At 41.4% G+C, this 27935-nt stretch overlaps 1 protein-coding gene across 4 annotated transcripts in view; it reads right to left on the bottom strand.

Moving 5' to 3' along the window:
- Window positions 1-457: 457 nt before the first annotated feature.
- Window positions 458-27935, bottom strand: part of Map4k3 (mitogen-activated protein kinase kinase kinase kinase 3) — a 138357-nt gene continuing 110879 nt past the window's right edge. For all 4 annotated transcript variants that reach the window (XM_034513846.2, XM_034513848.2, XM_076942346.1 and 1 more), the window contains 15 exons: window positions 26664-26823; window positions 25657-25769; window positions 25247-25288; window positions 23740-23824; window positions 21500-21579; window positions 18794-18854; window positions 18600-18717; window positions 15349-15407; window positions 14984-15087; window positions 11540-11711; window positions 6854-6922; window positions 6685-6777; window positions 4702-4772; window positions 2500-2555; window positions 458-1883 (listed from right to left, as the gene is read on the bottom strand). In XM_034513846.2, coding sequence (XP_034369737.1) covers window positions 1796-1883; window positions 2500-2555; window positions 4702-4772; window positions 6685-6777; window positions 6854-6922; window positions 11540-11711; window positions 14984-15087; window positions 15349-15407; window positions 18600-18717; window positions 18794-18854; window positions 21500-21579; window positions 23740-23824; window positions 25247-25288; window positions 25657-25769; window positions 26664-26823 — 1371 coding nt within the window. In that variant the 3' untranslated portion in view covers window positions 458-1795. The remainder of the gene's footprint in view (window positions 1884-2499; window positions 2556-4701; window positions 4773-6684; window positions 6778-6853; window positions 6923-11539; window positions 11712-14983; window positions 15088-15348; window positions 15408-18599; window positions 18718-18793; window positions 18855-21499; window positions 21580-23739; window positions 23825-25246; window positions 25289-25656; window positions 25770-26663; window positions 26824-27935) is intronic.

The raw sequence follows: 27935 nt of genomic DNA on the forward strand, positions 1-27935 counted from the left end.
CACTCCTCTGCTGTGCTACCCCAGGCTGTCATAGCCTGCTTTCTATAAAGAGTCTGACAGTAGACACAGAGCTTTCGGGCCGGTCTGTTCCTCTGAAACCACGCAAGTGTGACACTGGAGTATAGGCCCAGCCTTGGACGACAGGTCAGTACATAGGTGGTGCTGTGTCCTCACACAACCTTATTGACAAACACAGAAGGTGGGCTAGATCTGCCTAAGATATAAATTGCCAACTCCTGCTTCAACCAAAACACTATGAGTGTCTGATTTTACTGACAAGAATTCAAGATCCTACATAAGATGCCCCCTTTCTCAAATGTGGGAATATTTATATATTATATTAAAAATATAGATCAAATAATGATGACTATGGGAGAACTGGATACTTAGGATCTGATTGCTCACAAACCATTTCCCTTTAATGCTACTAAGCCAGATGACAAGCAACTGCTCAACAGCATGTTAAAAAACATGTTTATTTTACAGTATGTACAATCAGGGACACATTTAAAACCATTATCAGTTAAAATAAATGAAGCATAAATCACAATTTAGCTTGTTCTTAGTGTATATATACTCACATCAAAATATAAAGAACATATGAACATATACCAAAGAGTCAGAGGTGTGCACTTTGCTAACAGCTTGATATCTATCTTGATAAGACAGATGCACTCCATTGGAAAAAACCAATCAACAATGATTTTAACCAAACTAACTTCCTGTGATCTGTAGTAACCATTATAATGTTTGTATGAGGTAGTAACTAAATTATTTTGGCCATGTATTAATACTCTAAATCAAAAGAAACATGGAAGTGATAAGAAAATAAGGCCAACAGAAGTAAAGGTCCACGAGAAACTCCATCCCTTCACTGTGGAATGTGGCAGCTCTTCAGTGTGACTGTGAAGTGTCTAGGTGGGCTCCCCAGCAATGCTGGTTGATACTGTGCACACTGTCAGCCCGCAGTGTTCTACTGTGGTACCGCCATTCGTGATTTAAGGTTTTTGCAAAGGTGTATCCTAAGCACAGACAAGCTATCGTACACGATTCTGCTTAAATATAAAAAGATCAGTTACTACAACAGGTGGTTAACTGGTTTGTTTCACGTAGAAAACTATCCAAATACATGTAAAAAAGATGTTGTAGGACCAAATGCATATTCATGGCGGGTGTCACAGCTTCTGTGTGACAACACATCACATGTCAATACTCTGTGCAGGAGAAACACCAGTGCACGTGCATTAAAATTAAAAATAAGATTATAAAATGACTACAGCTCGTTACCATTTTAAAAGTTACAAGATTTATGTCCATATTACTAAATTACATATAATAAAAATACAATAGTGTTAATGTCTTGTCTCATTGCCAGCATCCCATTCTGTAATATGACCACACCCAAGAATATACTAAAGGATTCTTAAAATATTAACCCCAGCTGCATTTTAATCAACATTTACATCTGTACAGATAAGACACTTTTACATCTCATAAAAGTACATTATCTACATCAGTTCTTAGTGTATGCCTTCAGCAATATGAAGTTTCACAGAAAAATACTGCTTATATGTACAAAGATTACATAACAATGGATTAAGCACTTGTGTGGTTCAATATGCTAAATATATTCACACCACTTAAAACAAAATGCTCTCCCATCTGCCTCATGCCACAATAAATTATAAGGAACGAAAGCTAGGTTCCTGCAGTGTCTGCATAGCCTCACGCATCTACTGACGTTGCAGCGGCCATGGTCACCGTCTCCACAGGTCACTGTCAAGAACACGGTGTCTCAGTAGCTGTTTTCGTGACCCGCCAAGATGTATAAATTGCTATTTGCTGTTGGGTTATCAGTTGGCCTACTTTCCAAAACCACAACCCTAAAGGTAATAAGAAACACGTAACAGAACAAAGTTATTTATTTATGAAAACTAACATCAGCCAAAAAACCAAACAAACCAAGCAACCAAGCAAGCTTCTTTCTTTCAGAAGCCTCTCTAAACACTGGCCTTAAGGGCAGAATCCATTTGTAGTCACTCTGGCTCCAGCCCTGGGAGGTGCCCACTGCCTACCTCTAGATCAGTGTTCTTCTAGGACTCGAGGGTGGAGGGCAAGGGCTGAGGAGAAGCCAGTTATACAGGAGTAGCGGGGGCGGGGGCCTAGTCCTATTGGTCCTAAAATACTCTGCAGGTTACCAACCTAAAGGCAATTCAGGATAAAAGAATAACAATAAAAAAGGACTATGATCTGTCGTAGCCTGCTCAGAGTTGTCTGCTCACATCCAACCTGCCTGCCTTCTGCTATAAGTTGCTATCAACAGTGAGGCTGAGGTGACAGCACTGTCAGAACTATGGGTCCCATTACTAGTTTTCAATAGTAAAAAAATAAGCAAACAGTGTTGAACATGTAGAAATTTCAGTTCTTCCCAAAAAGCAGCCTTACACTGGGTTGGGAGCCCATTCAGTACCAGACATTCTGTGAAGCCCAACTTCATACCTGTCAGATCCAAGGAGTCTGAAGATTCTTGTGTTATCTGAAATCTCTTGTGTTACCTGTTTAGTTAAAACATAATTTTTAAAAATTGTTCAAATTAAAGATACAAAATCTTTTAAAAGTTCTTCCCTTCTTTTGTGACAGAATCTTGCTATATAGCCCAGGCTAGACCTGAATTCCAGATCCTTCAGACTCAGTCTCTTGAGTAGATTACATGTATGAGGCACCACACCTGAATCCAAAAATACAAACTTTTGTTTGGATAGTTCATGGGCAACATGATAGCAAACGCCCAGCCCCCTTCTGACCTCCACCAATCTGTAGGATGGGAAAAGGTCTCCCCTCATTATTATGTGTTGTAAGTTTGTGATCACATCAGTTTGTTAGTTTAGGGAAAATGTGGCGAATTTGGAATTAATCCTCAAATACTGGTGAGGGAAAACTACTTGCTAGATCATAGACTTCAGAGAAAATTTTAATGAAAAGCACAAAATTCATTTTCTTTTTATCCAAAGTGTCCTGTCATTTACATTAATGTGAGTGGCAAGAGCACAGACACCATCCAGCCATTCGAACCTGGTTCTGTGTGTTAAGCGGTTGCTATGTGCTATGTGGTACGGAGTAAACATCGAGAGGCCAGCAGAGAGTGTGGATTTGTGAGCTGGGATTTCAGAGATGTGCACGCTGTGGGGGACAGCATTCCTGTGAGCACAAGCAAGTCTAAAGTCTGGGGCGTGCTCACGATGGACAGCTCCCTTCCCACTTGTTCCCTGCTCTCTTCAGGACCACTTTCTGATGGAATGCATCCTCAGTGTGACCAACTACTAACCACTTGAGCAATAAAGACTGAGACCACAAAAAAAGAAGAGGAACTCAATGCTGATGGCTTATAAAACACAAAATAGTCCAAATTATGCCTCTAGCAATAACTCTTTTAATAGTGAGGCTGAAACTTAAAACATTCAATTTGATGTTGAAATAAAATTTATTCCATCAAAACCTTATAATGAGCTGTTCTACAAACACTAGTGTTCCTTCACCTCTAGCATTAACACCGAGCTGGTGAAGGAAACTCCTTTACTTCTGCAGTGGTGGCTCTGGCCTGTACCTGCAGGGGACACAGGGCTTTGCCGGGTAGAAGGATGTGGAGTTCATGAGGCGTGTTGAACGTCTCATTATGTCGTCTGAGAAAGGCCTCCAGGTGGTGTCTGAACAAGCTCTTGCTCCTGAACCCTTCTATTTCGACCTGCTCAGTGCTCAGGGGACGCTCCTGGGATCAGCTGGGGCGTCCTGGGGAAGTCTTGATGGCTTTACCTGCCAATAATGTTTTAGGATCAACCATTCCTCTTGCTTGTGCTAAAGCACTGCCGGCAGAAATACTGAGCTGAATTAAGTATGCCATGTAGCTTAGAGTAAAAGTTATTTCTGCACAGTAGGAAGGGCTCAGACAAAGGGGCCAACAATCATGGCTCCTGAATGAAGACAGCAGAATCAGGAGGCAAGCCTGTTACTAATTGTGTGCAGATGTTGCTGTTGTAAAGTGTAAGACAGAGCTTCTTCCCAGGTCTGGGAAGCCGAGGAGGCGGCTGGCTCATTTTGGCAGTGTCAGAGGCTCTTGTCTGGAGTCCTAGGGTAGTTATATGGAAACATGAGAGTTACAGACTGAAGTCCATTGGCTAATAGAGAAGGCTCAAGAACAGGGATTCTCAACTTGTGGGCTGCTTTCACAGGGTCACTTAAGACCCCTGGAAAACAGATATTCACATTATGATTCATAACAGTAGTACACTTACAGTTATGAAGTAGCAATGAAACGATTTTATGGTTGGGGGTCAGCATAGCAGGAGAAACTGTAGTAAAGGGTGCAGCATCAGGAAGGCTGAGAACCTCTGCTCTAGCGCACAGAGTGTATGCTGACCTTACCACTGCACTCTACAAACTAAGCCTGAACACACTTATGGGATCACCTGGGAACTTTATAGTGTTGAAAGAATTGCTTGAGAAAGATTTTATGTCTTCTACTTAATTTTTTCTTTTTAAAGGAGACAGGTTTCACTATGCTGTCACTATGTTGCCCAGGCTGGACCTGAATTATTGAGTTCAAATGATCTTCCTGCCTGGGCCTCCTAACATTAAGACAACAGGCACAGGTTACCATGCCTGGTCATATGACTACATAATAGCACGCTTCAAGAGATTACTTACCTCATTAGATCTAAAACTTCTACCTTGCATTCCATGTTTCCAGAAAGCTAGCACACTGTCCTGTAGACAAACTGGCAGACAAGGACAGCTCAGTTACTGTTAAGTACAGATATTCAGTGGCAAGCATCCTGTCATCCCCACCTATCCCACACAGCGAGGGTTCCATGGGTAATCTATCTCAGTATTGCATATTGATATGGCGTCTTTACCTCTGAATTTAAAACATTTCATATACATAGTGTGTTCATCTTTTTGATATGAAAAAAACTTACTGAAATTTGTTATCTTAAAGTGACTGAAAAAAACCAAAGTCGTATGAGCACACAGAAGCACACAGACTACAGCAGAGAAGCCACACACACACTTCTTCCAACTACCAGATAAATACTACAATTGCTTTTGCTCCGAACAAAGAAAACGGCTGGATCCCTCAACCCAACCCTGACCTCATTCTGGACAGTACTCAACCCAAGCCCACCTCTCTTGGACAGAACTGTAATCACTTCTGCATTTATCATTCTCAGATGTGTTTATATTAACTAGTTCCACACTGTCAAGGTAAGCTTTATGTTTCCAACAGTTATCCATTTATAACGATGAACAATTATTTCTACTTTTCCTTATAAATGATGGCACAATAGACATTCTTGTTCATATTTCTGAAAACCTGCACAATATTTCCTAGGGCATTGCATTAGAAAAACAGTGGGACACAGGCAGAGGCACAGATAAGGCAGACTTCAGTTTTATATTTAGCTCTTTGATACAGTGTAACTGCGAGGAAGAAATCCAATTGTTTCCTGCAGAAAACTAACAGTGTTGGCCTCCTTTTCCCACCGACACACAGCACCCGAGTTCCCACTCATATGAGGCTCTGTGCTAGCCCTCTCTCCGTTCCATTTTCCTTTCTGTTTATACTTGTATTGACAAACACTGTTTGCTCTTGGCCTTACTCTCTGCCAATGTATGTACATGTAAAAACTACTTTATTGGTAAAATACATAAACACCTCAAACCCCAGACTCAATGCTTGTGCGAGTTAAGTGCATACGGCTTTGTTTCCCTCTGCACCATGCTTCACTGTTGTTTTTTACCTTCTCAGTATTTTACTGATCCTGCCTGTGGTGATTTAAAAATTCTTGACCTGGTGAGTGGCACTGTTAGGAGGTGTAGCCTTGTTGGAGAAAGTGTGTCACTGTGGGGGTGGGCTTTGAGACCCTCCTCCTATCTGCCTGGAAGACAGTAGTCTTCTCCTGTTTGCCTTCAGATTCGGATGTAGAACTCTCAGCTCCTCCAGCACTGTGCCTGCCTGGATGCTGCCATGCTTCCCACTGTGAGGATTATGGACTGGACCTCAGAACCTGTAAGCCAGCCCCAATTAAATGCTGTCTTTGTAAGAGTTGCCTTGGTCATGGTGTCTCTTTACAGCAACAGAAACCCTGAGACACTGCCAGAAATCCCACCAGAGAACACAAAGATCATGAGAAAATGGCAACAAGTAACTTAACTTTTCTTTTGTTTTCCTGACACAGGGTCTTGTAGGTCTGAGGCTGGACTAGAACTTGCTCTGTTGCCCAGGTTGGCCATGAACTCACAATCTTTCCTATCTCAGTCCCCTGAGTTCTGGGGCTACAGGGATGCATAACTACTTCTGGCTGAAGAACTGTTCACAAAACTCTCTTAGCAGCAGGCAGTGACGGCAACGGCACAGCAGGAGATACCAAGTGCCACATTTTAAATACTTATAGGGAACCTATAGGATTCTGGAGGAAATGTAAATTCAGAAATGGCACACACATAAGGATGGCAACATTTACAGTGCATGTGACTGCTACACACACTTGAAAAATTTGTAAGAAAGCATAGTTATTATATCCAAATTTCAAAGTCTTTAACAGTAGTATGTATTTACAATGTCAGTAATTATCATATAAATAATTTTAAATAGTTCATAATGCAAAGAAATACAAAACGATGACTCACCTATGGATTCTATCTGGAAATCGAAGGTGAGTTCTGATGATAATTTCCTGCTGGATTTCAATCTTCCTTGGAGATTCACTATTTTTATACAACCTAGAGAAAAACAAAAGTCACTCGAAAGTAAGAGGAGAGAAATCTTTTCAGCAGACACGCACAAACAGGAACTTACAATCCAAGCACACGAGGATGGTGTCTCTCTCCAGCTGGGTCACATGAGTGACGTTTGTCTGCGGGGTATCTACGACACAAATACAGCTGGATAAACTTACAGAAATATAGAACATTTACAATATAGTTTTTCTTAAACATAAAAGGCCTTGCAGACTGCAGTGTTTTGAATGGGTGGGCATCTCTTGCAGAGCTGCACTGGGATGCTTGTGTTCTGATGCTGATGTGGACAACAGGTACAGCAGAGCTGGCCCTTCAGTTCTACTGCTAACAAGAATGATATTTATATATACATCTGAAATGAGGAGTCCTGTCTTGTAAGTTACAGTTCTGGCAAATTGCTGATATTAAACTCAGACCATCTGGGCTGTACTTTGACCGTTACCAGATGCAAGCAAGTGCTTGGCTCATGTGATCAGTGTGTATTAAATGAAAGAACTGAAGAGTTAAACAAATTACTTTTTAACTATAAGTTAAAATATTGAAGCAGTTTTTTTCAGAAAGTCAATGTGTCTGTGAGATGTATGTATGTATGTATGTATGTATGTATGTATGTACGTACGTACGTATATGGTGTATGTGTGTTATGTTTGCCTTGTCTCTGTGTGTAGGCCAGAAGTCAACTTTGGATGTGTTCCATCCTTTTCCCATTCTTTTGAGATTGGGTCTCTCACCGAACCAGAAACTTTCTGGCCAACAAGTCCCCATGACTGTCCTGACTCTAAGGTCAAAATGCACAGCATGTGGACACCAGGGTTCCAAACTCAGGTCTTTATGCTTACACAGCAGCAGGGCGCACACTGAGCCGTCCCGCAGACTGAGTTATCTTTAGGAAACCCTGGTGCCTGGCTAATACTCTCCTGAATTAACTGGAGTGTAAGAGACTTGGGGTTATAGAGGTTAAAAGCCAAAACCATTCCCTGTATCTGTATCTCCTGATCTCAGAGAGAAATGTCCGTATTTACGGAAATCCTTCAGATAAACCAAGTGAAGTTTCTGGGAAGAAGCTGTTTTGGTCTGGTCAGGAAATGAGACCTTTCATTTGTGTTTAAAATTATCATACTTCAGAGAACTAAGGCATTGAGAGCATTAGTTGAGACGGACTGACAGCAAACAATTTCTCATCCAGCAACCTTTTCCTGTTAAGATGAAGCTGGACAGCAAGTGTGTCCCAGACGTCTCCCTGAGCAGAGAGTGATGAGAATGTGAGAGAGTCTGAGGAAGCCAAAGAGAAACCTCATACTATGGCAAAGAGCTTGCCTCACCTCCTTCAAACACTGTCTGTGAAGAAACCTGCTCAGGTGCAGTGTGCTGTAACACCTGGGCTTCCAGTGTGTGGTGCATGTGTCTGTTATCTTTCGAGGGGAAGATGTGCGCTCTGTCTTCCGTCCCTCTCTCTCTTCTTCCTCCTCAGCCCCATCCACATCCACTTCTAGACAGGGGTCACTCTTCAATTCAGTCCAGGCTGGCTGGGAACTTAGCATGTAGCCTGGGCTGGCCTTAACTTCCACCAGTCTCCTGCTCCCACCTCCTGAGTGCTGGGTTACACATGAGCTGCTGTGCCTTGGCTCACTCTTTTGTTATTAACAGTTTCGTAGACTTCCCACAAATTCCTGCCTACCATGTCTTGCTAGAAAACTGTTTTACATTTCCTGTGAAGTGTGCATTCTCTATCACATAACAAAACATCCCATAGGTGTCCGCACACATGTATGCGTGTATATGACTAACTGTGTTGTTTGGGGAGAGGGTCTCATATAGTCCAGGCTGGCCTCGAACTCACTATGTAGCTCAGATTGGTCTCGAACTCCTGATCTTCCTGCCTCCACTTCCGAAGTGCTGGGATTACAGGTATGTACCACCACACTTGGCTCTACAGTATTTTTAAAAAGAAAAAAGTAAAAGGGGCTTTTCACCATCAATAGGTTGTTTAAAAACTAAAGATAAGATATTGAAAGCTTATGCTCTTTAAGTGTGAGAGTTCAAACTGATCTATTTACCACAAAACTAACATTCTATTTCTATTATTTTGCTATAGTACAATACGAGTTTCAAACTTTAATCAAATTTCTATAAGAAGACTATGTGGACCCATTACTTGTAAGGGAATTATGGTTAGTTGTCATGAAGTGTCTGCTCACCAAGTTGACAACATACATTTAATATTTGAGAAAATATGTAAGAATTATTTTCAAAAATCCTCACAAATGTTTCAGAAATAGTAATTAACTTCCATAAGTATCTTAACTTTAAGTCACTTAAGTTTCATTAACAATATTGAGTACAAGAGTACTGACTATAGGAGACACCTGCACGTGTGGCCCACTGTAGAGTACTGACTATAGGAGACACCTGCACGTATGGGCCACTGTAGAGTACTGACTATAGGAGACACCTGCACGTGTGGGCCACTGTAGAGTACTGACTATAGGAGACACCTGCACGTGTGGGTCACTGTAGCCTCCCTTTGAAGGCATCTTTTCTATCAGTCTGAGATTTGTGTGTGCACAAATTGAAAGAAAATTATTGTCTATGTGTTATAGGTGTTTTGCCTGCATGTATGTCCATATGACTGTGCACCACTTCTATGCTTGGTACCTGAGGAGGCCATAAGAGGACATAAGAACCCTGAAACTGGAGTTACAGTGAGCTGCCATGTGGTTGCTGGGAACAGAACTTAGGACCTCTGGAATATCAGTCAGTGCTCTTAACCACTGAGCTATCTCTCCACCCTAACACATAAGCTCTTAAAGCAAGGTGGTCTCCTTTTCAACATCACCAGCACTGACTATGGGCTTACCAAAGGAAGCACTCTGGATCTGGGGCCTAGAAATGCTCTGATGTCAGCTCACATTTGGGAAGCACTGGCCTGCACTAACTACTCAGGGACCACTTATATTGACATCCTTACTAAGATGTGACAGAGACTGAAATGGTAAAATTAACTGATGATATAAACAGGGCAACTGGAGTTAAATAATAAAGAAAAAATTAAATCGATTCCACTTAAAATTATATTTAAATGCTTGAAAATACCAATGTTAAGAAATGTCTATTTGTTTTTAAATTGAGACAAGGTCCTGTGAAGTAGCTCAGGCTAACCCTGGAATCACATCTTTCTGCCTCTGTCTCTGAAGTGGTGGGATTCTTGGTGTACACCATTGTATCTGCCCCTGTGAAAGGTTTCTTCATTAATATGCATTTCAGAAAAACTTGTTCTTTATATGAATAGTAGCACCAAATAATTGAATTCTGTAAAACTCTAAAATAAGTACAAAAGAAATAGAAAACGCTATCAAAATGTTAAGACTATTTGCTCATGCATTAAACTATTCTATCATGATTTTTGAGAACCATGATTCAGTTGGTCATATTAATACAGCTTTTTCCAAGTAAAATTATTAGAAATGAGTATGATTTCTGTACTTTAAGGGAGGAAGACAGAGTGCTTGGGATTGAACTCCTGACTCTGTGTGTGTGTGCTTTTTAGTATTTTAATTATGCATATGTGTGGAGTTTGTGTAAATGAATGCAGGTCCCCGTTGGATCCCTTGGAACTGGAGTTACAAGTAGTTGTGAGCTGCCTCACATGGGTGCTAGGAAACGAACTGCAAGAGCAGTGTGTGTCCCTCAGGGCCGTGCTGCTCTGCAGCCCCCAACACTGGGCTTTGTGCATCCTGTGCACTAAACATGCACTAAACATGCACTCCACTACCCAGCCACACTGGCAGCCTACAGAAGCAACCAATGCTTACTTAGACATATTGTGGCCTTCGAGATGAACAGCTACCTAAAGTGTGTGACTTTGAGTAATACACTCCTCAAAAACAGAAGACCACACTGTAGCTCCTTATTTTACGGTAAGGCATGTTTTCCTATGAGAGGCATTAAATAAACATGTACGGTTATGGTCTGAATCTGAAATGTCTTCAATAGGCTCATGTCTTAAGCTTGTTACTTTACATTTTTAAATGTATTTGTTTGTATGTGTGCATGAGAGTCACAGTGTGGTGTGGAAGCTGAGGACAACTTGCAGGAGTCAGTGTTCTGCCGTGTGGGTCTCTGGGATATAAGTCTGGTCATCAGGCCGGGCAGCAAGCACCTTTATTCACTGAGCATTCTTGCTGCGCCTCATGTTTCGGTCTTGCTCCCAGCTGGCTGCTGGTGCTATTCTGAGAAGCTGTGGGATCCTTACAAAGCAGGGGACTCCCTGATGGAAGTTCATCAATAGGGGCAGGGCTTTGAGGGTAATGGTCTGGCTTCTACTTCATGTCTGTTCTGACATGACCTCCACGGAGGCTCAACACATACTCCTAATGCCAGGAACTGCTCTGCTCCAGGAGGCTTTCTCTGCCATGGTGGCTGAAAGTTTTTGAAACCATGAGCCAAAATAAATATTTCTTTAGTTGTTCCTGTTATGTATTTTGGTCACAATAATATATAAATAACCAAGACCCATAACAGATTCACACACCAATTTATTTCCACATTTAAAGAGTGTATGCACATTCTATCTACATATGTTTTCCAATCAAATTGTTTTAAATGTGTTAAACACACTAACTATACTTTATGGCGTGTTATTTCTTCCTCCAGTTTACCAGTATATGCTGGGACATATAGAACACTCACTGCCTTTACAACAACTGTTGGCATTGCTGTTAACAATTATACAGTGGTCACAAACCTGACTCTGTAAACCATGACGAGGTAGAATTTGGATTGACTGTCTCAAATCGAACCACTTGGTTGAAGTCTCTCCCTCTACTGACGCCAACACAGACCAGAGGGAACTCCTGCTCAGGCACCACCAGCATCTCAAACATCCGGAGCGGACATGGCATCGGAAACTCTATGTGCTGGAGAGAGACACAAACATGCTGAGCAGAGGGACCAAGGCCACATCACCCAACGGGAGCAGCAGGGAGGCCTGAACCTCCCCAGATGCACAAGAGGCTTCTGCTCTTAAGACTGCTTCTTGCTCCAGGAACCTAGAGTGTGCAGATAAATATGAAGTTTGACTTATCTTTATTTATGTTACACTAAAACTATACAATTTTTGGATCTTAGTGCTTAGAAGGCGTCTTGTGAGCCTTGTCTCTTGAGAGCTAGAAATGAAGTTAGGAACTGAGTGTGGCCCTGCATCACCCAACTTCTGTGGCAGCCTACTGTCTCCCATCTCAGCTCTTCAGTTACATTTATCTGCTTTCCTTACCAGATGAACAAACATGGAGGAAAGACAAGCAACACCAATCATCATATAAACATGAAGGAAACACCCTAAAAGAATCTGCCTCCTAGCTCTTGTGATTTCATTAACACGGTAACTTTGATATAATGCCATTTTAAAAAATATAACTTTAAATTATGTTTCATGTTGCTATAAAGAAAATAAATACATTCCCAGTTTGGAGATCTGGAAATAGAAAATATGAACTTTGTTAATAACCAGGAACAAAACAAAGTATCCCCATATCCACCAGAATCACTAGAGTGGTGTGAGGGTGGAGTAAGGGGTGGTGGGAACAGACATCAGGTTCACTACATTGCCGCCAATGCTGAACAGATGCATTCCTCATGACTCAGCTGTACCTGAGGTAATCTACAGAATGAGGGTGAGCATTCACGGGAGGCTACATCAAAGTGAGAAGAACTCAGAAACATTCAACTGGCTGTCAGCAGCCACAGGGATAAAACGCAGAACACACAAAACAGAAAATCCAGAGCAAGGAAAGGGAACAAACGGGCCATGCAGTCACTGAATGCAACGTTGCACACAAGAAGACTGCGGTACTGAGTCATACTTTCTGATCCGACTTCTTAGTATTATCATAAGATCAACTCTCACACTTAGGAACACACACGTGAAGTGGAAAGATAAAAATATTGGTCTTACACATACTTTAAGCTCATTCTTTCAAGTTTGTATTTCTGTTGCCTTTATAAATAGGTCATATTTTAACTGTATTTCCCAAATGGCTATTGCTAATACTTAACAAAGCAATTGACTAGAATTTGTTTTTTAATCTGGTAACTCATCCATGCCAAGGAAAATAGGTGAAATGGGCTTGCCATAATGACTAGTTTGAAGACACAAAGAACAGTTCTGCATACACCTATGTAGCCGTGGGCTCTTCCCCAGGGCCTGTACTGGAGCGTCTGTACCCACACACCTCCCTACTGCAACTCTCTGGGGACTCATCCTTTACTTAGGGAACAGATTTTAAGTAAAACATCTTTCTTTCTTCTTTCTGTTCTACATGATCTTGCTAAAGTGCTCAGATTTCCTTGAAACTCTCCATGTAGCTAAGGCTAGCCCTGAACTGGTGACTCACCCACTCAGCCTCCCAAGTGTTGGAATGATATAGACATGTATCACCATGCTTTAACAATTTTTTAAAAATTTAATTTTATGTATATGGGTGTTTTGCCTGCATATACATCTGTGTACTAAATGCATGCCTGGTGCCTGCAGAGGCCAGAAGACGGTGTCAGATCTAGAATTGAAGTTACAGATAGTGTAATAGCTATTCCTGGTTGTCAACCTCACTGTATCCAGAATGAACTACATTCCAGAATTGGAGGGCACAATCCTGAGGCTGGAAGACACAAGTTTCTAACCTGGATCTTGGGGCATAGTGGCCATAAAAAGCTTAGGCCCAGGCAAGGTTAAACATGCCTTTAATCCCAAGAGACTGAGGCAACCAGATGCCTGAGTTCAAGGTCAGCCTGGGACAAAGCAAGTCCCAGATGCAGGCGTGGTGGTTCACCCTTTTAGTCTGGGCCACACCTTCTGCTGGAGGCTACATAGGGACGCTGGGAGAAGGAAGCTTCCCTCTCCTTCGTCTGCTTGCTTACTTGCCAGCACGTCTATTTCTGCAGGAGACCAGCTTAAACACCCAGCCTCATGGGGCTGAGCAGCTACTAGATTCTCGGATTCTCATTTACAGCTGCCCATTGTTGGGTTAGGTGGACTACAGACTGTAAGTCATCACAGTAAATTCCCTCAATATAGAGAGACATTCCGTAAGTTCTGACTCTACAGAACCCTGACTAAGATGGGTATAGGTGCTGGAAATTGAATATGGGTCCTCTGGAAGAATAACCAGTGCTCTTAACCACTGATCCATTTCTTCAGACCCTAATCTACCATATTTTTCTAAAACCTTTAATTTTTAATTATGTGTATGTATGTGTCTACAGGTGCTGAGGTGTTGGAGCTCACGGAGCTCTTAATGGCTGAGCCATCTTCAGCCCAACTTTCCATATTTATGATCAGGAAATTTAAAGAAAGAACTTGAAGAATCCTTCAGATGTGGTTAAGATTAATGAAGTAGGGAGAATGATATTTTTTTCTGAGCATGTAAGAAGCCAACAGGTTTTGACTCCCTGTGCATTTGGCTTCTTGTAATGATTAGGCTGAGTGCGAAAGTCACTAGCATCATGGGCTCCTGACTTAGGCACCCACATGTTCTTGGTGACTAAGGGGGGTCCTCACATATGACTTCCTCTAGCAACAGCATTGAGTCTTCTTTACAGTAAGAACATAGTGCTGCTGGGAGATCTTTAATCTAATCTTGTTTATAATAAAAATGTGGCCTAATGATGCAAACACTGTCTGTCCGACATGCCACCAAGGGATGGAAGAATACAGAAAGCAAAAGAATGTATCTGAATGCACCTAATAAACTACTACAGTATAGAAGCACCAAGAAAACTAAATAAATACCAAATTCACAAACAAAATGAATAGTGCACAGAAGTCATGAAGCACACACAGAAAGGGACTTTCAAGAAGTGTCAGGAAAGGGTGTGAGACACTCTTGGAGGAGAGCTGGGCATGTACTGACTCTGTCCCAGGAAGCTGGCCACAGGCCTCACCAGTCAGGCCGAGCTTTCCAGTACCATCCACTTGGAAAAGAGAGCCTGTGGCATGGGAAGGGCTGGGCTCTCTCTCCAGTCCCTCACTACCATACCCTAAGTACCTCCCTGGTTTCCTTCAGAACTTCCATGGAGCCAACATGTAGCTTTCACATCCACACACACTTGAGAATTAGCTGAAATGAAGTTTTCTTTTAGAGAAGAGCAAGGCTAACAAAGGGTTTGTACTACAGATGTCATGAATGCTTACCTTAATTAACATAAATTTCTGCATTGGTTCAACCCATTCTAACAGAACAATGCTAGTCTGAAGCGCTCCACACAGGTATTTATGGCCTGTGTAAGGATTTCTCACTGAAAAGGCAAAAAAGTAAACATCAGTTTTCTCAGAATATAAAATCCTTAGAATAATAGTTATATATTCCAAAACTAGAGATTACAAAAAAATCAAAAGCAGGCTGCCATTTCTTAATTGGATATTAGAGTGAATGAAGAGACTATTTCAGAAAGTAGTGAGAGGTGCCCCAGCACTTAAAGGCTTTTGTTTATATGCCTCCCAGGGCCCCCTTACACTCTGCCATGCAGGAAAGCCACACAGCACTGGGGTCTACTTACCCACACAGCACTTCTGACACCACTTGGTTTCAGGAATCTTTGCTGATACAGCAAATTTCCTAAATGTAAATGGAGAAGAACATAAGACACAGGCAAGCAAAGTGTTCACTGCGAAGATGCTGTCACAGATCAGTGGGGAAAGTATGAGGTAAAAATTAGTGCTGTTAAGTCCATTTAAACTAAGAATATGGGGGCTGGTGAAACGGTTCAGTGGGTAAAGAAAGGTATTTACTACCAAGCCCAATGGACACACACACACACACACACACACACAAATATAAAAAAAAGTTAAAATATATTGTATTCTTTTTTAGGTCCCCATCAATTCCTAATGGATTAAATTTAGTAAAAAACAAAACTATAAAGTATTTTGAATTCAGAAGAATATGACCTTAGGATTTCTCTTTTAAATGCAGAACCAATAAACTACATAAAAAATACACACAGGTAGCTGCAGTCTTCATGGCACATCCCTAGTCTGTCAGGTTACAGACGGCATTCAGTGAACTGCATCAATCACTCTGGGTTACCAGAGCAGACCAGTGACAAAAGTGAAGAGAGACTGGAAGCTGGGAGAGGGCCTTTCAACACATGTGGTGGGCTTCAGCTGTGTGAAAAGCTGCCTTATTGGCTGTTGCTCAGCAATTAAGAACATGTGCTGCTCTTCCAGAGGAAGTGAGTTTCAGTCCTAGAACCCATGTCAGATCCATCACAGCTGCCTGTAACTCCAGCTCTAGAGGATCTGACGCCCTCTTCTGGCCTCTGAAGCTACCTGCACTCAGGTGCATATACCCACACAGGTACACACACAACACACATAAATAAAAATAAATCTCTCTCTCTCTCTCTCTTTCTTTCTTTTCTTTTCTTTCTTCTTCTTTTTTTTTTTTTTTGGTTTTTTTCCAAGACAAGGTTTTTCTGTGTAGCCCTGGCTGTCCTGGAACTCACTCTGTAGACCAGGCTGACCTCGAACTCAGAAATCCGCCTGCCTCTGCCTCCCAAGTGCTGGGATTAAAGGCGTGTGCCACCACCGCCTGACAAAATAAATCTTAAAAGACAAAACGTAAAGTTGTTTTGTTACTGTAGCCACTGACAGGGCCCTTTCTTGCCCCCTGACTCTAACCTCCACCCCAGTAACCCCAGTATTAGTGAATTCCTTTATTGCCAAATGTGTTCGCAGGGATTCTGTAAACACCTGATTCAAATGCAATGGGCAATATCAATTTCCAACTGGATCTTAAAACTGCAATTTAAAATCCATAAACACTTAAATCTCTATCTTTTAAAGATTTCACTTTTAAAACTGTATGTGTGTGATTGCATACACACATGTGAATTCAGGTGCTTGCAGAAGCCACAAGAAGGTATCAGATGCCCTGGAGCTAAAGTTACAGGTAGTTGCGAACTAAACTTGGATTTTCTGCAAGAACACTACATGCTCTTAACCCCGACACACAGGGTCTTGTCACTGTAGTGGACTTCCAGCCCATCACGTACTAATGCTAGCTTACTTCTTATCTTCCCGTCTTTACCTCCTAAGTGCTAGGATTACGGGGCATATGCTATGGTACCCGATTCTTAGATAATGAAAATGAGAAAGGAAAGAAGGATCTGTGGGCATTTCTAACACCGTATAGGAAAATGCTTAAAATGGTGAGTTAGAGATAAAATGCACGCAAAGGGGTAAAGTCTTCCGACATGGAAACTTCTTAAAGGAAGAGGCAATATCTAATTCATCTATACATAGAGGCCCTTCATGTACAGTCAGTAAAAACTAGAGAAAGTAAACACAGCTAACAACAAGCCAAAAGGCCTCTAAACACGGCCTGTGTACGTGTATACAGCAGAACATACACCTTTAAAATATTACGTTGTGTGACTGTTTGCCTGCATGTATGTCTTGCATCATCAAGTGTCCAGTGATCTGGTATTGGTGATCCTCTGAATTCACACATATGGTCGTCATCTCCCATGTGGTGTTTGGAAGTGAACGTGGGTCCTCTGGAAGAGCAGCCAGTGCTCTTAACCACTGAGCCATCTGTCCAGCCCCCAGTCTTTATTTTTCCCTCTCAACAAAAAGTCTCTTCATAGTCTACGTGCTTTATATATAGTCCATGGGGGCAAGATATATGAGTTTCTTAGTCATATATTTGGTAGTTGGTTTTTATGTCCACAAACATTTTGGATTATCAAGTTGCAAAGTTAGAATGGAAAGAATGAATAGGTATGCAGATAGACAAACAGAAGCACAAGTGGTAGTAAAAGAAAACTAGGGGCTACAACCTTAATTACAGATACAGTTATTACTATAGTAACTGAAGCCCCCAATCACAATTCTGAGCAATCATGAAAATACCAAATTAAACTTGATATATCTACTTTAAGATAGAAAAACATAAGTTTTTAAATGACTTTCAAGTTTGTTAGGACTGGAGAAACAGCTCAGCTGTTAATAGCACTTCCTGCTCTTGTAGAGGCCCTAAGTTCAGTTCCCAGCACCAGTGCTGGGCAGCTCACAACCACCTGAAACTCCAGCTCCAGGGGATCCAATGCTTCTGTGGTTAAACACACACACACACATACAAATAAAAAAACAAAAACCTTCAAAAGATATCTGTGCACAAATCGATCAATCTTACTGTGCTGTAAACTTAGTTAAGAACAGATCCTCAAAGCACCTGAAAGCTGAGGGTTTTCACCATTGGCTTTACAGCCAGTCTTGGGAAGGAAGACTGGCTATCGTATCGACTGACTTAATAGGCTGTTTGCTCAGCAGATGAGGACCACTATTACAACAAACGGGAGAGCCCAGCTTGGTTAACAATGCCAAAAGTACAAAAGCAAACTCCTCACCACTAATTATCTCCCAAAGCAAAACAAACCAAAAAACCAAAAAACCAAAAAACATTAATTCAACAAATCATTCTGATTTTCCAGGCTTAGAAACTGTGCTTTTGAAAACTTTACTTTATGTAAGTTGACAAAGCATGTTAAGAGCAAAGGCAGTGTATGTAATGAAAAATTAGTTTTATTTTTGCAGAAAAGACAGAAACAAAAATTGAGGGAGAAAATGTTTATGTAATCAGAAAGCACAGATTATAACAATTTTAGAACAAAAACATGATGAATAGGTTTTGTTAGAATACATTAAACAACTTTTTAATGATGACTTTCTATCAGCCCAAACCCTCACCTTCTGCTGAGTAAGTGCTTGTGTGAGCATGTGACCTCTAAAGAGAGACGCTAGTTACCTGGGCAGTATTCGGTCGGGGAGCTTGTGTGCTGGGATAGCTACAGGTAACTTCTGCATCTGTCTTGCATAATCAAAAAGCCCTGGTAAATTATGGGAATAAAGCTGGGAAGCTTTGCCTGCAAAGAGATAAGCACCACATGAGAGCAGTCACAAGCAACAAGGTTCACTAGGATGCATGGAAGGCAGACTCACCGGATACTGACAGCAAGCAGTTGTTCATCACGTACAACCACGTACACCTGCGGGGGAAGAGCTGACAAAAAATACAGAAAGTTACAGAAAGTAATAGCGACATCAAGAAATACACAGGAACTATATAAGCTGAATGTCCACAACTACATCAAAGGAAGCACACTTCCAACAAGGTCTGAGTTTGATTATAAACACAATGAACTCATCACCCTGTAATGAGGGACCATATAACCCTAAAGAGAATAAAAACATTTTAAATAACACCCATTCCTTTATTTTGGTCCTGGGGTTAAATGATTAAGTCTTTCCTGTGCACTCTTCTTGAAATGTACTTATCGACTACATGCACACGTATAATGTAGAACAAAAAGAAACATGGTGTAGAAGAATGAGAGTCACTGACAGCTAGGTCTGCATAGGAGAAAGGCTGAGAGGAAGGGACCATGAGGAAAACTTGCAAACTGCAAAGGCGGAGTGAGGCACATGGGAGTTGAGAGGAGGACAGAAGAATCATCTATCTGCCCATGCAGTGTGTGAGCCGGGGAACAGCTCAGGAAGCCTGATGTTTGAGCATTGGGGCAAAGGAAAGTAAATCAATGGTCTGATGGAGATGTTTCATCAACAAGCACCAGTGCTCGGCGGCACAGTGGCCCCAGGGCTAGCAGCATCAGCCAGATCTGGGCTTGTGTTAGAAATGCCAGTTCCTAGACCTCACTCGCCCCCAGCAAAGCAGTTCTGAATGTGGGCCAAACACTGTACCTAACCACTGGCTGGCGATCTGAGAGCCGTTCAAGGATGTGACTGTGTACCCTGACTTAACAAGCTTGTTTGCTGGGCTTGTTCTGCTAATTCCTCTGGGTCTTTCCAAAATGGACTGGGAAGAGGGTAGGGAATAGGAAGAACGGAGATGATGAAACAGTTGAGACTCTAAGGAGACTACCTTATTAACACACCAAGTCATAACAAAATGTAATAATAGAAGGAAGAAACAAAGTAAAACCCTCATCAATAAAATTCAAATAAACAAAATAAAGCAGAAGGCTTGCATTTCCCTTACCTAGGGTGTGTACTCAAGAAAAACTAAAAACTGTGGACCCTGAACCAATAGCCAACTATGTCTTAAATTCCTATTTCAACACATATCTTCTTCTTTATGCTTTTTATAAAAGAGCTGTAACCAAACACGGGGATTTTCTGGCTACCCCGAGGCACTGGCAGGATGGGCAATGACTTCTAGATGACAGCAGCATGAGGCTGGCTGTTTCCTCAGTGTGACCTCATCAGTGTCAACCCAGGACTGTGCTTTGTAACTGTCAATACACTCGTTTTAGGCGAGTGTCGGATCTCATTTGGACTTGTTTCTTAACCACGTTAAAAAATACTAAAGGTTTTCTAGCTCATCAGTGCCTCCTTTAGTACGCGAGTTAGGCTCTGGGTAAAACACTCAGTTTTATAAAAGAGCACAGCAGTTAAGAAGGGCACATGCAATATTTTGCCTAGATCTATACTTTCTTGAGTGCTATGTGACTTCAGTTAACTTACTTTTATTATATATATATATATATATATATATATATATATATATATATATATATGTATATATTTATTTGTTTGTTTTTGGTTTTTCGAGACAGGGTTTCTCTGTTTAGTCCTGGCTGTCCTGGAACTCACTCTGTAGACCAGGCTGGCCTCGAACTCAGAAATCCGCCTGTCTCTGCCTCCCAAGTGCTGGGATTAAAGGCGTGCGCCACCACCGCCCGGCACTTTTATATTTTTTATGTCTTATTATTTTATTTTTAATAAAGTATGTAATTTTAATACTGTATTCTTATCTGGAAGATGGAGTATGTGGGGCTAGAGAGATGGCTAAGTGGTTAGGAGCACTGGCTTCTGTTGAGGAGGAACTGGGCTTGATTCTTAACTCCCACATGGCAGCTTGGAGCCACCTGTAATTCCAGTTTGGGGGATCCAACATCCTTTCCTGGCCTCTGTGGGCACCAGGCACACTCAACCCACCAATCTCTGAGCTTGCCAGAAAAACCTACCAATCCCTGAACAGAAAATATCCACCAATCCCTGAACAGAAAAAACCTACCAATCCCTGAACAGAAAATATCCACCAATCCCTGATCAGAAAAAACTTACCAATCCCTGAACAGAAAAAACCCACCAATCCCTGAACTTCAAAAGCAGGGCACACAATTCCTCCAATCCCAGGTCACCCTGGGAACTCCACCCCGACCCCAAAATCCTATATAAGCCCTGTCTTCTGCTCAGTTCCCTGCTTTTTCTCTCCTGGGTTTTCCCCTCACAACACATCTCTTGTGTGAGGTCTACTGTGCTCTGTGACCTTGTGGTCTGCTAGGATGCCTCTCTGAGCAGAACTTTTGCTGGTGAAAACCTCCCATTGCCACAGCAGAGCTGTTATACTTGTGTAGGGAGCCTTTCCTTTGAGAGCTGCAACATTTGCCTCTGTGGCCTACATCCTGCACTCAGCTTTAGAGAGCTACCCAAGTGTGAGTGCTAGAGTCTGTCTTTCACTCACAGTGTAAGCATCCCAAGGGTAGGAATGGAGACTGTAGCCTTCTTCAGTATGTAGCAAATCAATGCCCCGTGGATGTTTTACAAATAAAAGAAGTGCCAATCATAACTGAACCTTATTTCTAATGTCTAAATAACAAGAGAGAAATACAGATGATAGCCTACCTGTTCCATTGATGTTTCATGAAGTTCATTGAGATTAAGGGTATAAATGCCCTCTTCAGCACCAAATATCAAGTACTGATCTGAAATAACAGAGACTTCATTAATTGACTTCAATAAATAAGATACTTTAAAGGTTTACATCAACTAAAATTCAATAAATGTTACCCATGAAAAAGACTGTGATTTTTAAAGTTTTACTTTGTTTTTGATTTATAAAGTGGAATTAGAACCTCACAATCTAAGTTACACACACATCACTCTCAGGGCAGTGAGGGAGCGTGGCCTCCCAGGCTGGAGGACTGGACTGCTAGACTCACTCAGCAGAGGGTGTGGCTGACTTCCAGAGTCTGCAGCGACTTTTTCTAAATTATTTTTATAGATGTGGTGATCTGAATAAGAATCGCCTCCATAGGCTCTTATATTTGAATGAGTAGTAACTAGGAAGAGGATGGTTTGAAAAGATTAGAAGGATTAGGAGGTGTGGCTGTGTTGAAGGAAGCGTGTCACTGGGAGGTGGACTATGAGGGTTCAGAAAAAAGCCTATCCTAGACCCCGGCTCTCTCCTGGCATGTGGATCAGGATGCAGTTCTCAGCTATGGCTCCAGTGCCCTGTGTGCTGACATGCTCCTTACCATGGTAAACATCTAAACCTCTGAAACTCTAAGTAAGCTTTCAATTAAATGCTTTTTTCAATAAGAATTGTCATGGTCATAGTGTCTCTTCACAGCAATAGAATGGTGACTGAGTCTACTATATTTTTGGCTATTACTGTAAGCACTAACATAAAAACACAGGATCTGGGACTTGAAAGGCAGAAGAAACAAACTAAATGAAATAGTTGCTGTGGACAGAGCTCACAGGAGAGGCCCTGGGTTTGATCCACCACCACACAAACTAGACATGGTGGCATAGGCATGTAATCACAGCACTTGGGAGGTCCACAGCACAAGTGGCCAGAAGTTCATGACCATAACTGACTAGATAGGAGGTTTGAGCCAGCCAGGCTAAAGAGTTGATCTAAAAGCAGACCCACCAACCCAAACCAGGACTTTCAATTCCCAGCACCCACATGGCAGCTCATACCTGTCTGCAACTCCAGTCCCAAGGGATCCAACATCCTCACACAGACATACATACAAGCAAAAACCACATATAACACACATAAAAATAAATAGAAAAAATTTTAAAAATTAACTAAAACCTGGGTATCTGTTAGGCTACATCTTCTAGATGGCAAAAGAAACACAACCAGCATCCTATCTGACTACTCTTAGATATAAAAAAGGAATTCATCCTGATCTTTAGCTGGGCTGAAGTATGCTAAGAATAACTTAGAACACAAGAGAACTCCTAAATGTGCAGGGTCAGTTTAGGTTTGGTGCTGGTTTGTTTGATTTAGGTTGGCTAGGATTGGTGCTGGCATAAGACCTGTGGTCAGATAAACCAAAGTGCTCTACCATCTGCCGCCTGTGGAGCAGTGAATCTCAGTGTCAAATCAAAATACAGAACTTGGACTTTTAGAATACATACATACATATGTGCCTTCTTATGAACATCCACATAAGAATGTATTTCATACAGCTAAAGAGAGCTGCTGGGAGGCAGGTATGCAGAAAGACCACCATGCTCTTGCTTAGCCCCTAATTCCTCCAAATATGATCCCTTTACAATTTAGAGTTCCTCTAAAACAGTCACTAGACTCTGGGTATCTAGTAGCCAAGTCACTTCAGTCACACCTGTGAGGGGAAGCACACTGGGCAGGAGCAGAGGAACCATTTCTGCAGGCCTGACTGTCAGGCAACTCCAATGAGCTAACTGCGAGCTCAAACTACAAGGAGAGTACATGTAAATATATTTACCTTAAATTTACAGAAAACAGCAAAACTTCCAGAGAAGGACACCCAAAAAATGAGTCAAATGAAACTCAGAGAGACACTGAAGAGCAGCTAGAAACAGGGAACTGGGGCTGGACAGATGGACAGATAGACAGACGGCTCAGCAGTTCAGAGCGTCATCTCCTTCAATAAAATATGTTTAGAAATATTGTCACTGCTCCTCCAGAGGCCCTGCGTTCAGTTCCCAGCACCCACACAGCAGCTCACATCTGTCCATAACTCCAGTTCCCGGGGATCTGACACCCTCACACAGAGCAATAAGCAAACATTAATGAACATAAAAAAAAAAAAAAAAAAAAAAGAAAGAAAGAAAAAGAAAAGAAACAGAAGGAACTGTGGTGATACCTCTTGTGTCTGGATTTATCCAAGATGTGGCACAGTGGATTTTCAAGGGACATCCATTAAAAACCTTTGAAAAACATGCTCCCATCTGAAAAAATAAGGACTCGTCAACACAGCAGTGACAGACAACAGTCCCTAACATAACATGTAAAGCTTAACTATATTGGAGACCCGAGGATACACTAAAATTAAGATCACTTCAAATTTGCAGAGTTAAATGTGTCAGCCAGTCATCCATCTAGCTTTTTTCTGGACACTCACAATGAACTTTTTGACAGCCATAGATACAGTTTCCTAGTACAACAACAATTTTGCTGGAGAGAAATAAATCTCATATTTATTTTGTATATCATTTCACAATAAATAAGTCAATCCCAATAATCAATTCTGTGTAATAAATATCTTGCCAGTAAGAATCAGACCCCTCTATCAAAACAACATAATGTTCTTAGGTAAGAAGAAACGAATAATCTCCATAAAGAAAATGTTCTTGTTTGGTTTTATGATAAAAATGTCATCTTTGAGGCCAGGCGTGTCTTTAATTCTAGCACTTGGGAACAGAGGCAGTCAGATCTTTGATATTTTGTTAGTTGAGGCCAGCCTGGTCTACAGAGGGAGTTCTAGGACAGTCAGGACTTCACACAGAGACCCTGTCTCAAAAATAATAAATAAACCACCACAACAACAAAACAATCCCCTCAAACCAAACCAAACCAAACACCAAACCAAAAAAACAAACAAACAAACAAACAAACAAAAAAAAACCAAAAAACCAAACCCACCACATCACCAAAAAACTCAACAACAAAACATCATTGAATTTCTTATTGTAAACTGAAAAAATGCAGGGTTACCACACATACTTCAAACTCAAAATCTTCAGACTCTAAAATCTGAGAATAGGAAGACGGCTCAGCAAGCAAAGGCACTCGCGTCCAAGCCTGACCCGAGCTTTATCCTTAGATCCCACATGGTGGGAGAAGACTCATTCTAAAATGTTGTCCTGTGACTACCACAAGTGTGCTGTGACAGAAGCACACATACACATATGTGAAAGTACACACACACACACACACACACACACGTCCACGCACACATGCATGGGCACACATGCACAAATATACACACAGAAAAACACACATGCACACACACAGAGCACACATGCGCGAGTGCACACACATGCATATACACATAAAGACATGTGTACACATACACACAAATACACACAGAGACATGTCCATACACACATGCACGTGCACACACACACAAGCATGGGCACACATGCACAAATATACACACAGAGAAACACACATGCACACACACTCACAGAGAACACACACGTCAAGTTTTCTTTTGAAATATGAGGAAAGCCTGAGTGTGACTGTGCCGGTGCCTGTCATCAAGTCAGGGCTGGGTGGATGGGGGCAGAGGACACAATCCAAGACATACACTGAAACAGTTCTCACTACATTCAGTTTGAAAAACCAGTTATTTGATACTGAGTACTTACATGCACTTTAGGTGTTGGGGGAAGACCATTACTAATTGGCTTCTAGAAAAGAAATACGGTGTTATAATATTTTGCTGCTATTTAGCAAGAAAATACTGTACCTTAAACTCATTTCTTTGAATAAAATACACAAGTGGAATAGCACCATAAAATAAAACAATAGCTATTTTTGATTTCCCCATTTTCTTCTCAGAGTTACTTACTGCTCCCAAAACCAGTTTGGTGCACATCCTTTCTCTAGGTGACTGTGTATTTCCTATAGCAAAGGTGACTGTCACTGTAATCATTATAGACTGAAATATCAATCCAGTAATTATGGAAAACACAACCACTTTGCTTTCAGTCCTTCCCAGTGTGGCTCTTGCTGCACTGTGTAGGGACAGAGTGAGTGTGCAGACACCAGCACTTACTGGTACGTCCTTCTTCTCTCTCCTCGAAAGGTCTGTGCCTCTTTGCTCACTCTGCTGCTGATATAATGATCCGTCTCGTTCACCATTTAGCTGGAAGGAGTTCACTCCATTTCCTTCAATAAAATATGTTTTAAAATATTGTGAAAGGATGATTTTTAATGAAGGATTTCATTAAGACAATTATTAAATAGGAAAGAGGTTCATTCTGAATTTGATATCTCCCATTAAGAACATTCATCCCTGAAGTATTGTATATGTCCTTTCAGTTAAACCTATTTTTGGCATATTGGGTAAATTTAAATTCAGCTCTTATCTGAGTTAATGTTTATTTCTCTAATAAGAGAAAAATAGTATATTCATAATTAAGGAATGTATATTTCATATTACAAATAGTTATCAAGAAATGGTAACAGTTCTTTTAAAAAGTTTCTCTGGACAATAGAGGAAACTTCAGTTATTAAATGGTACGTTCTACTAATTTATAGACAATATAAATAACAACATTTTTCTAAAAGTGATTAACTAAAATTAAGGAGTCAAAGAAAAACAGAAAGTAGCCTGCACTACACATTGTTTGTCCAAAGCCTGCTTTCGACTTAGATACTGTAGCTAGTGATGAAACACAGCATACAGCAGTCTCCAAAAGTGGGAAGGCTAATGGGGGAAGGGCTGTGGAGACGGCTCAGTGGTTAAGTACACTTGCTGCTCTTGCGAAGGACCCAGGTTCAGATCTCAGCACCCACATGGCTGCTCACAACTGTCTAATTCCAGTTCCACCAGATCTGACACCCTCTTCTGGCCTCTACTGGCATCAGACATGCATGTGAAGCACACACATGAACAGAACAGGGGTAACTGTCCCAGGCTGGGGCACAAGGGGCCCTGTCAGAGAAAGCATGTCTAGCAGCTGCTGCTCCCACAAGGATTTCAGTCGTCTTTTGGATAGTACCCTTCACTTCTTATAGAACACACCCTGTGACAGACTGAACTCTGTCCTCCACCCTCACCTAAAACAGCAGGCTTCTGTGGGGGTAACCTGGGGGGAGGTGGTCTAGGTGGAACGTGGGATGGCTTTGCTGGGCTCCCTGATGAGGGACATCTCTTGATTGTTCCTTGATTACCATCCTCAGCAGAATGTGTATCTTGTGGTATGAAGATGGATTTAGGCTGAAATAACACAGAAAAGAAAATCAGTGATTAAATATAAGATTACTTTTGTGAAGTAAATATTACTATGTATCAGCGCTTTTCAAACTGTGTTCACTAGGAATGTCAAGGGTACTTAGGAGGCTATCTTATTACTTAAACACTATCCTAAAAGCATACACTATAAAAATGTTGAGTTTTATAGCTGTGAAAGGGTATGAGTTGGTTGCTGTTCCCTTCTATTAGTGTCCCAGAACCCTTCCCAAGTAAAAGCATCCTTGTCTTTCTTTCTGATTACACTCCAGCTTAACAGCATCTCTTTTAAGTGCTGAAGCTAATCACTACTTGTTGAGTTAATCTAAACTGTCCCTTATATAACTTGGCATATTTATGTTAAAGAGTCATCTTTCAGATTAGGGAAAATGGAAGAAAGTGATTAAAATGTTTATGTATTAGCGCACACTAGCACAGTAAGACAGGATGCCTGGGAAACTTGTGAGGCAGGGGAGACTCCTCCTGTAGCTAAAGGTTTGAAGAATTTATACATTCTTCCAAGTGTGCCCTGAAGGTGCCAACCAAAGCAATCTTCACAAGCAAGTACAGTGCCTTTCATCTGTGAGAACTGAGATTTTCTCGGCAATACAATGAAAATAAAATAGAAGCCAAGACTGGCAAGGCTCTGACTCAAACTACAATGCAACTCATTTTATAACTGAAACTTGTTATGAATATAAATCTGTAAGATAAATGCAACACATTGCTACCATACCAACTCGTTTTCTACTTGGGAGTCTGCAGATACAATGTCTACATGCACCTTGCATGTCGGGATGACTCACTACCCATGATGACTTTGTTAGTAGAGCACTAGCGGAAGGGCCCAGGCTCAGCCCCCCCCCCCCCCCCCCGTGCAGCCAAGGAAAAGAGGGCGTTTTGTCATTAAATTGTTTCCAAACGCTGCTGTCTTATCTTTGTATTTTTCATTTACAATTATTTTCTGAAAATTAAATGTCTGTGATGGTAGTTCATCCTTTGTCCACTCTCTACAATCAATCAATGGTAAGTTTATAGATTTTCAAGAAAAAAACCGTATGGAAATGTAAGATTTCTAGCTGGCTGGAAACGAGCACTGA

Source organism: Arvicanthis niloticus, chromosome 11, assembly GCF_011762505.2.
Source record: "Arvicanthis niloticus isolate mArvNil1 chromosome 11, mArvNil1.pat.X, whole genome shotgun sequence".
Taxonomy (NCBI): domain Eukaryota; kingdom Metazoa; phylum Chordata; class Mammalia; order Rodentia; family Muridae; genus Arvicanthis; species Arvicanthis niloticus.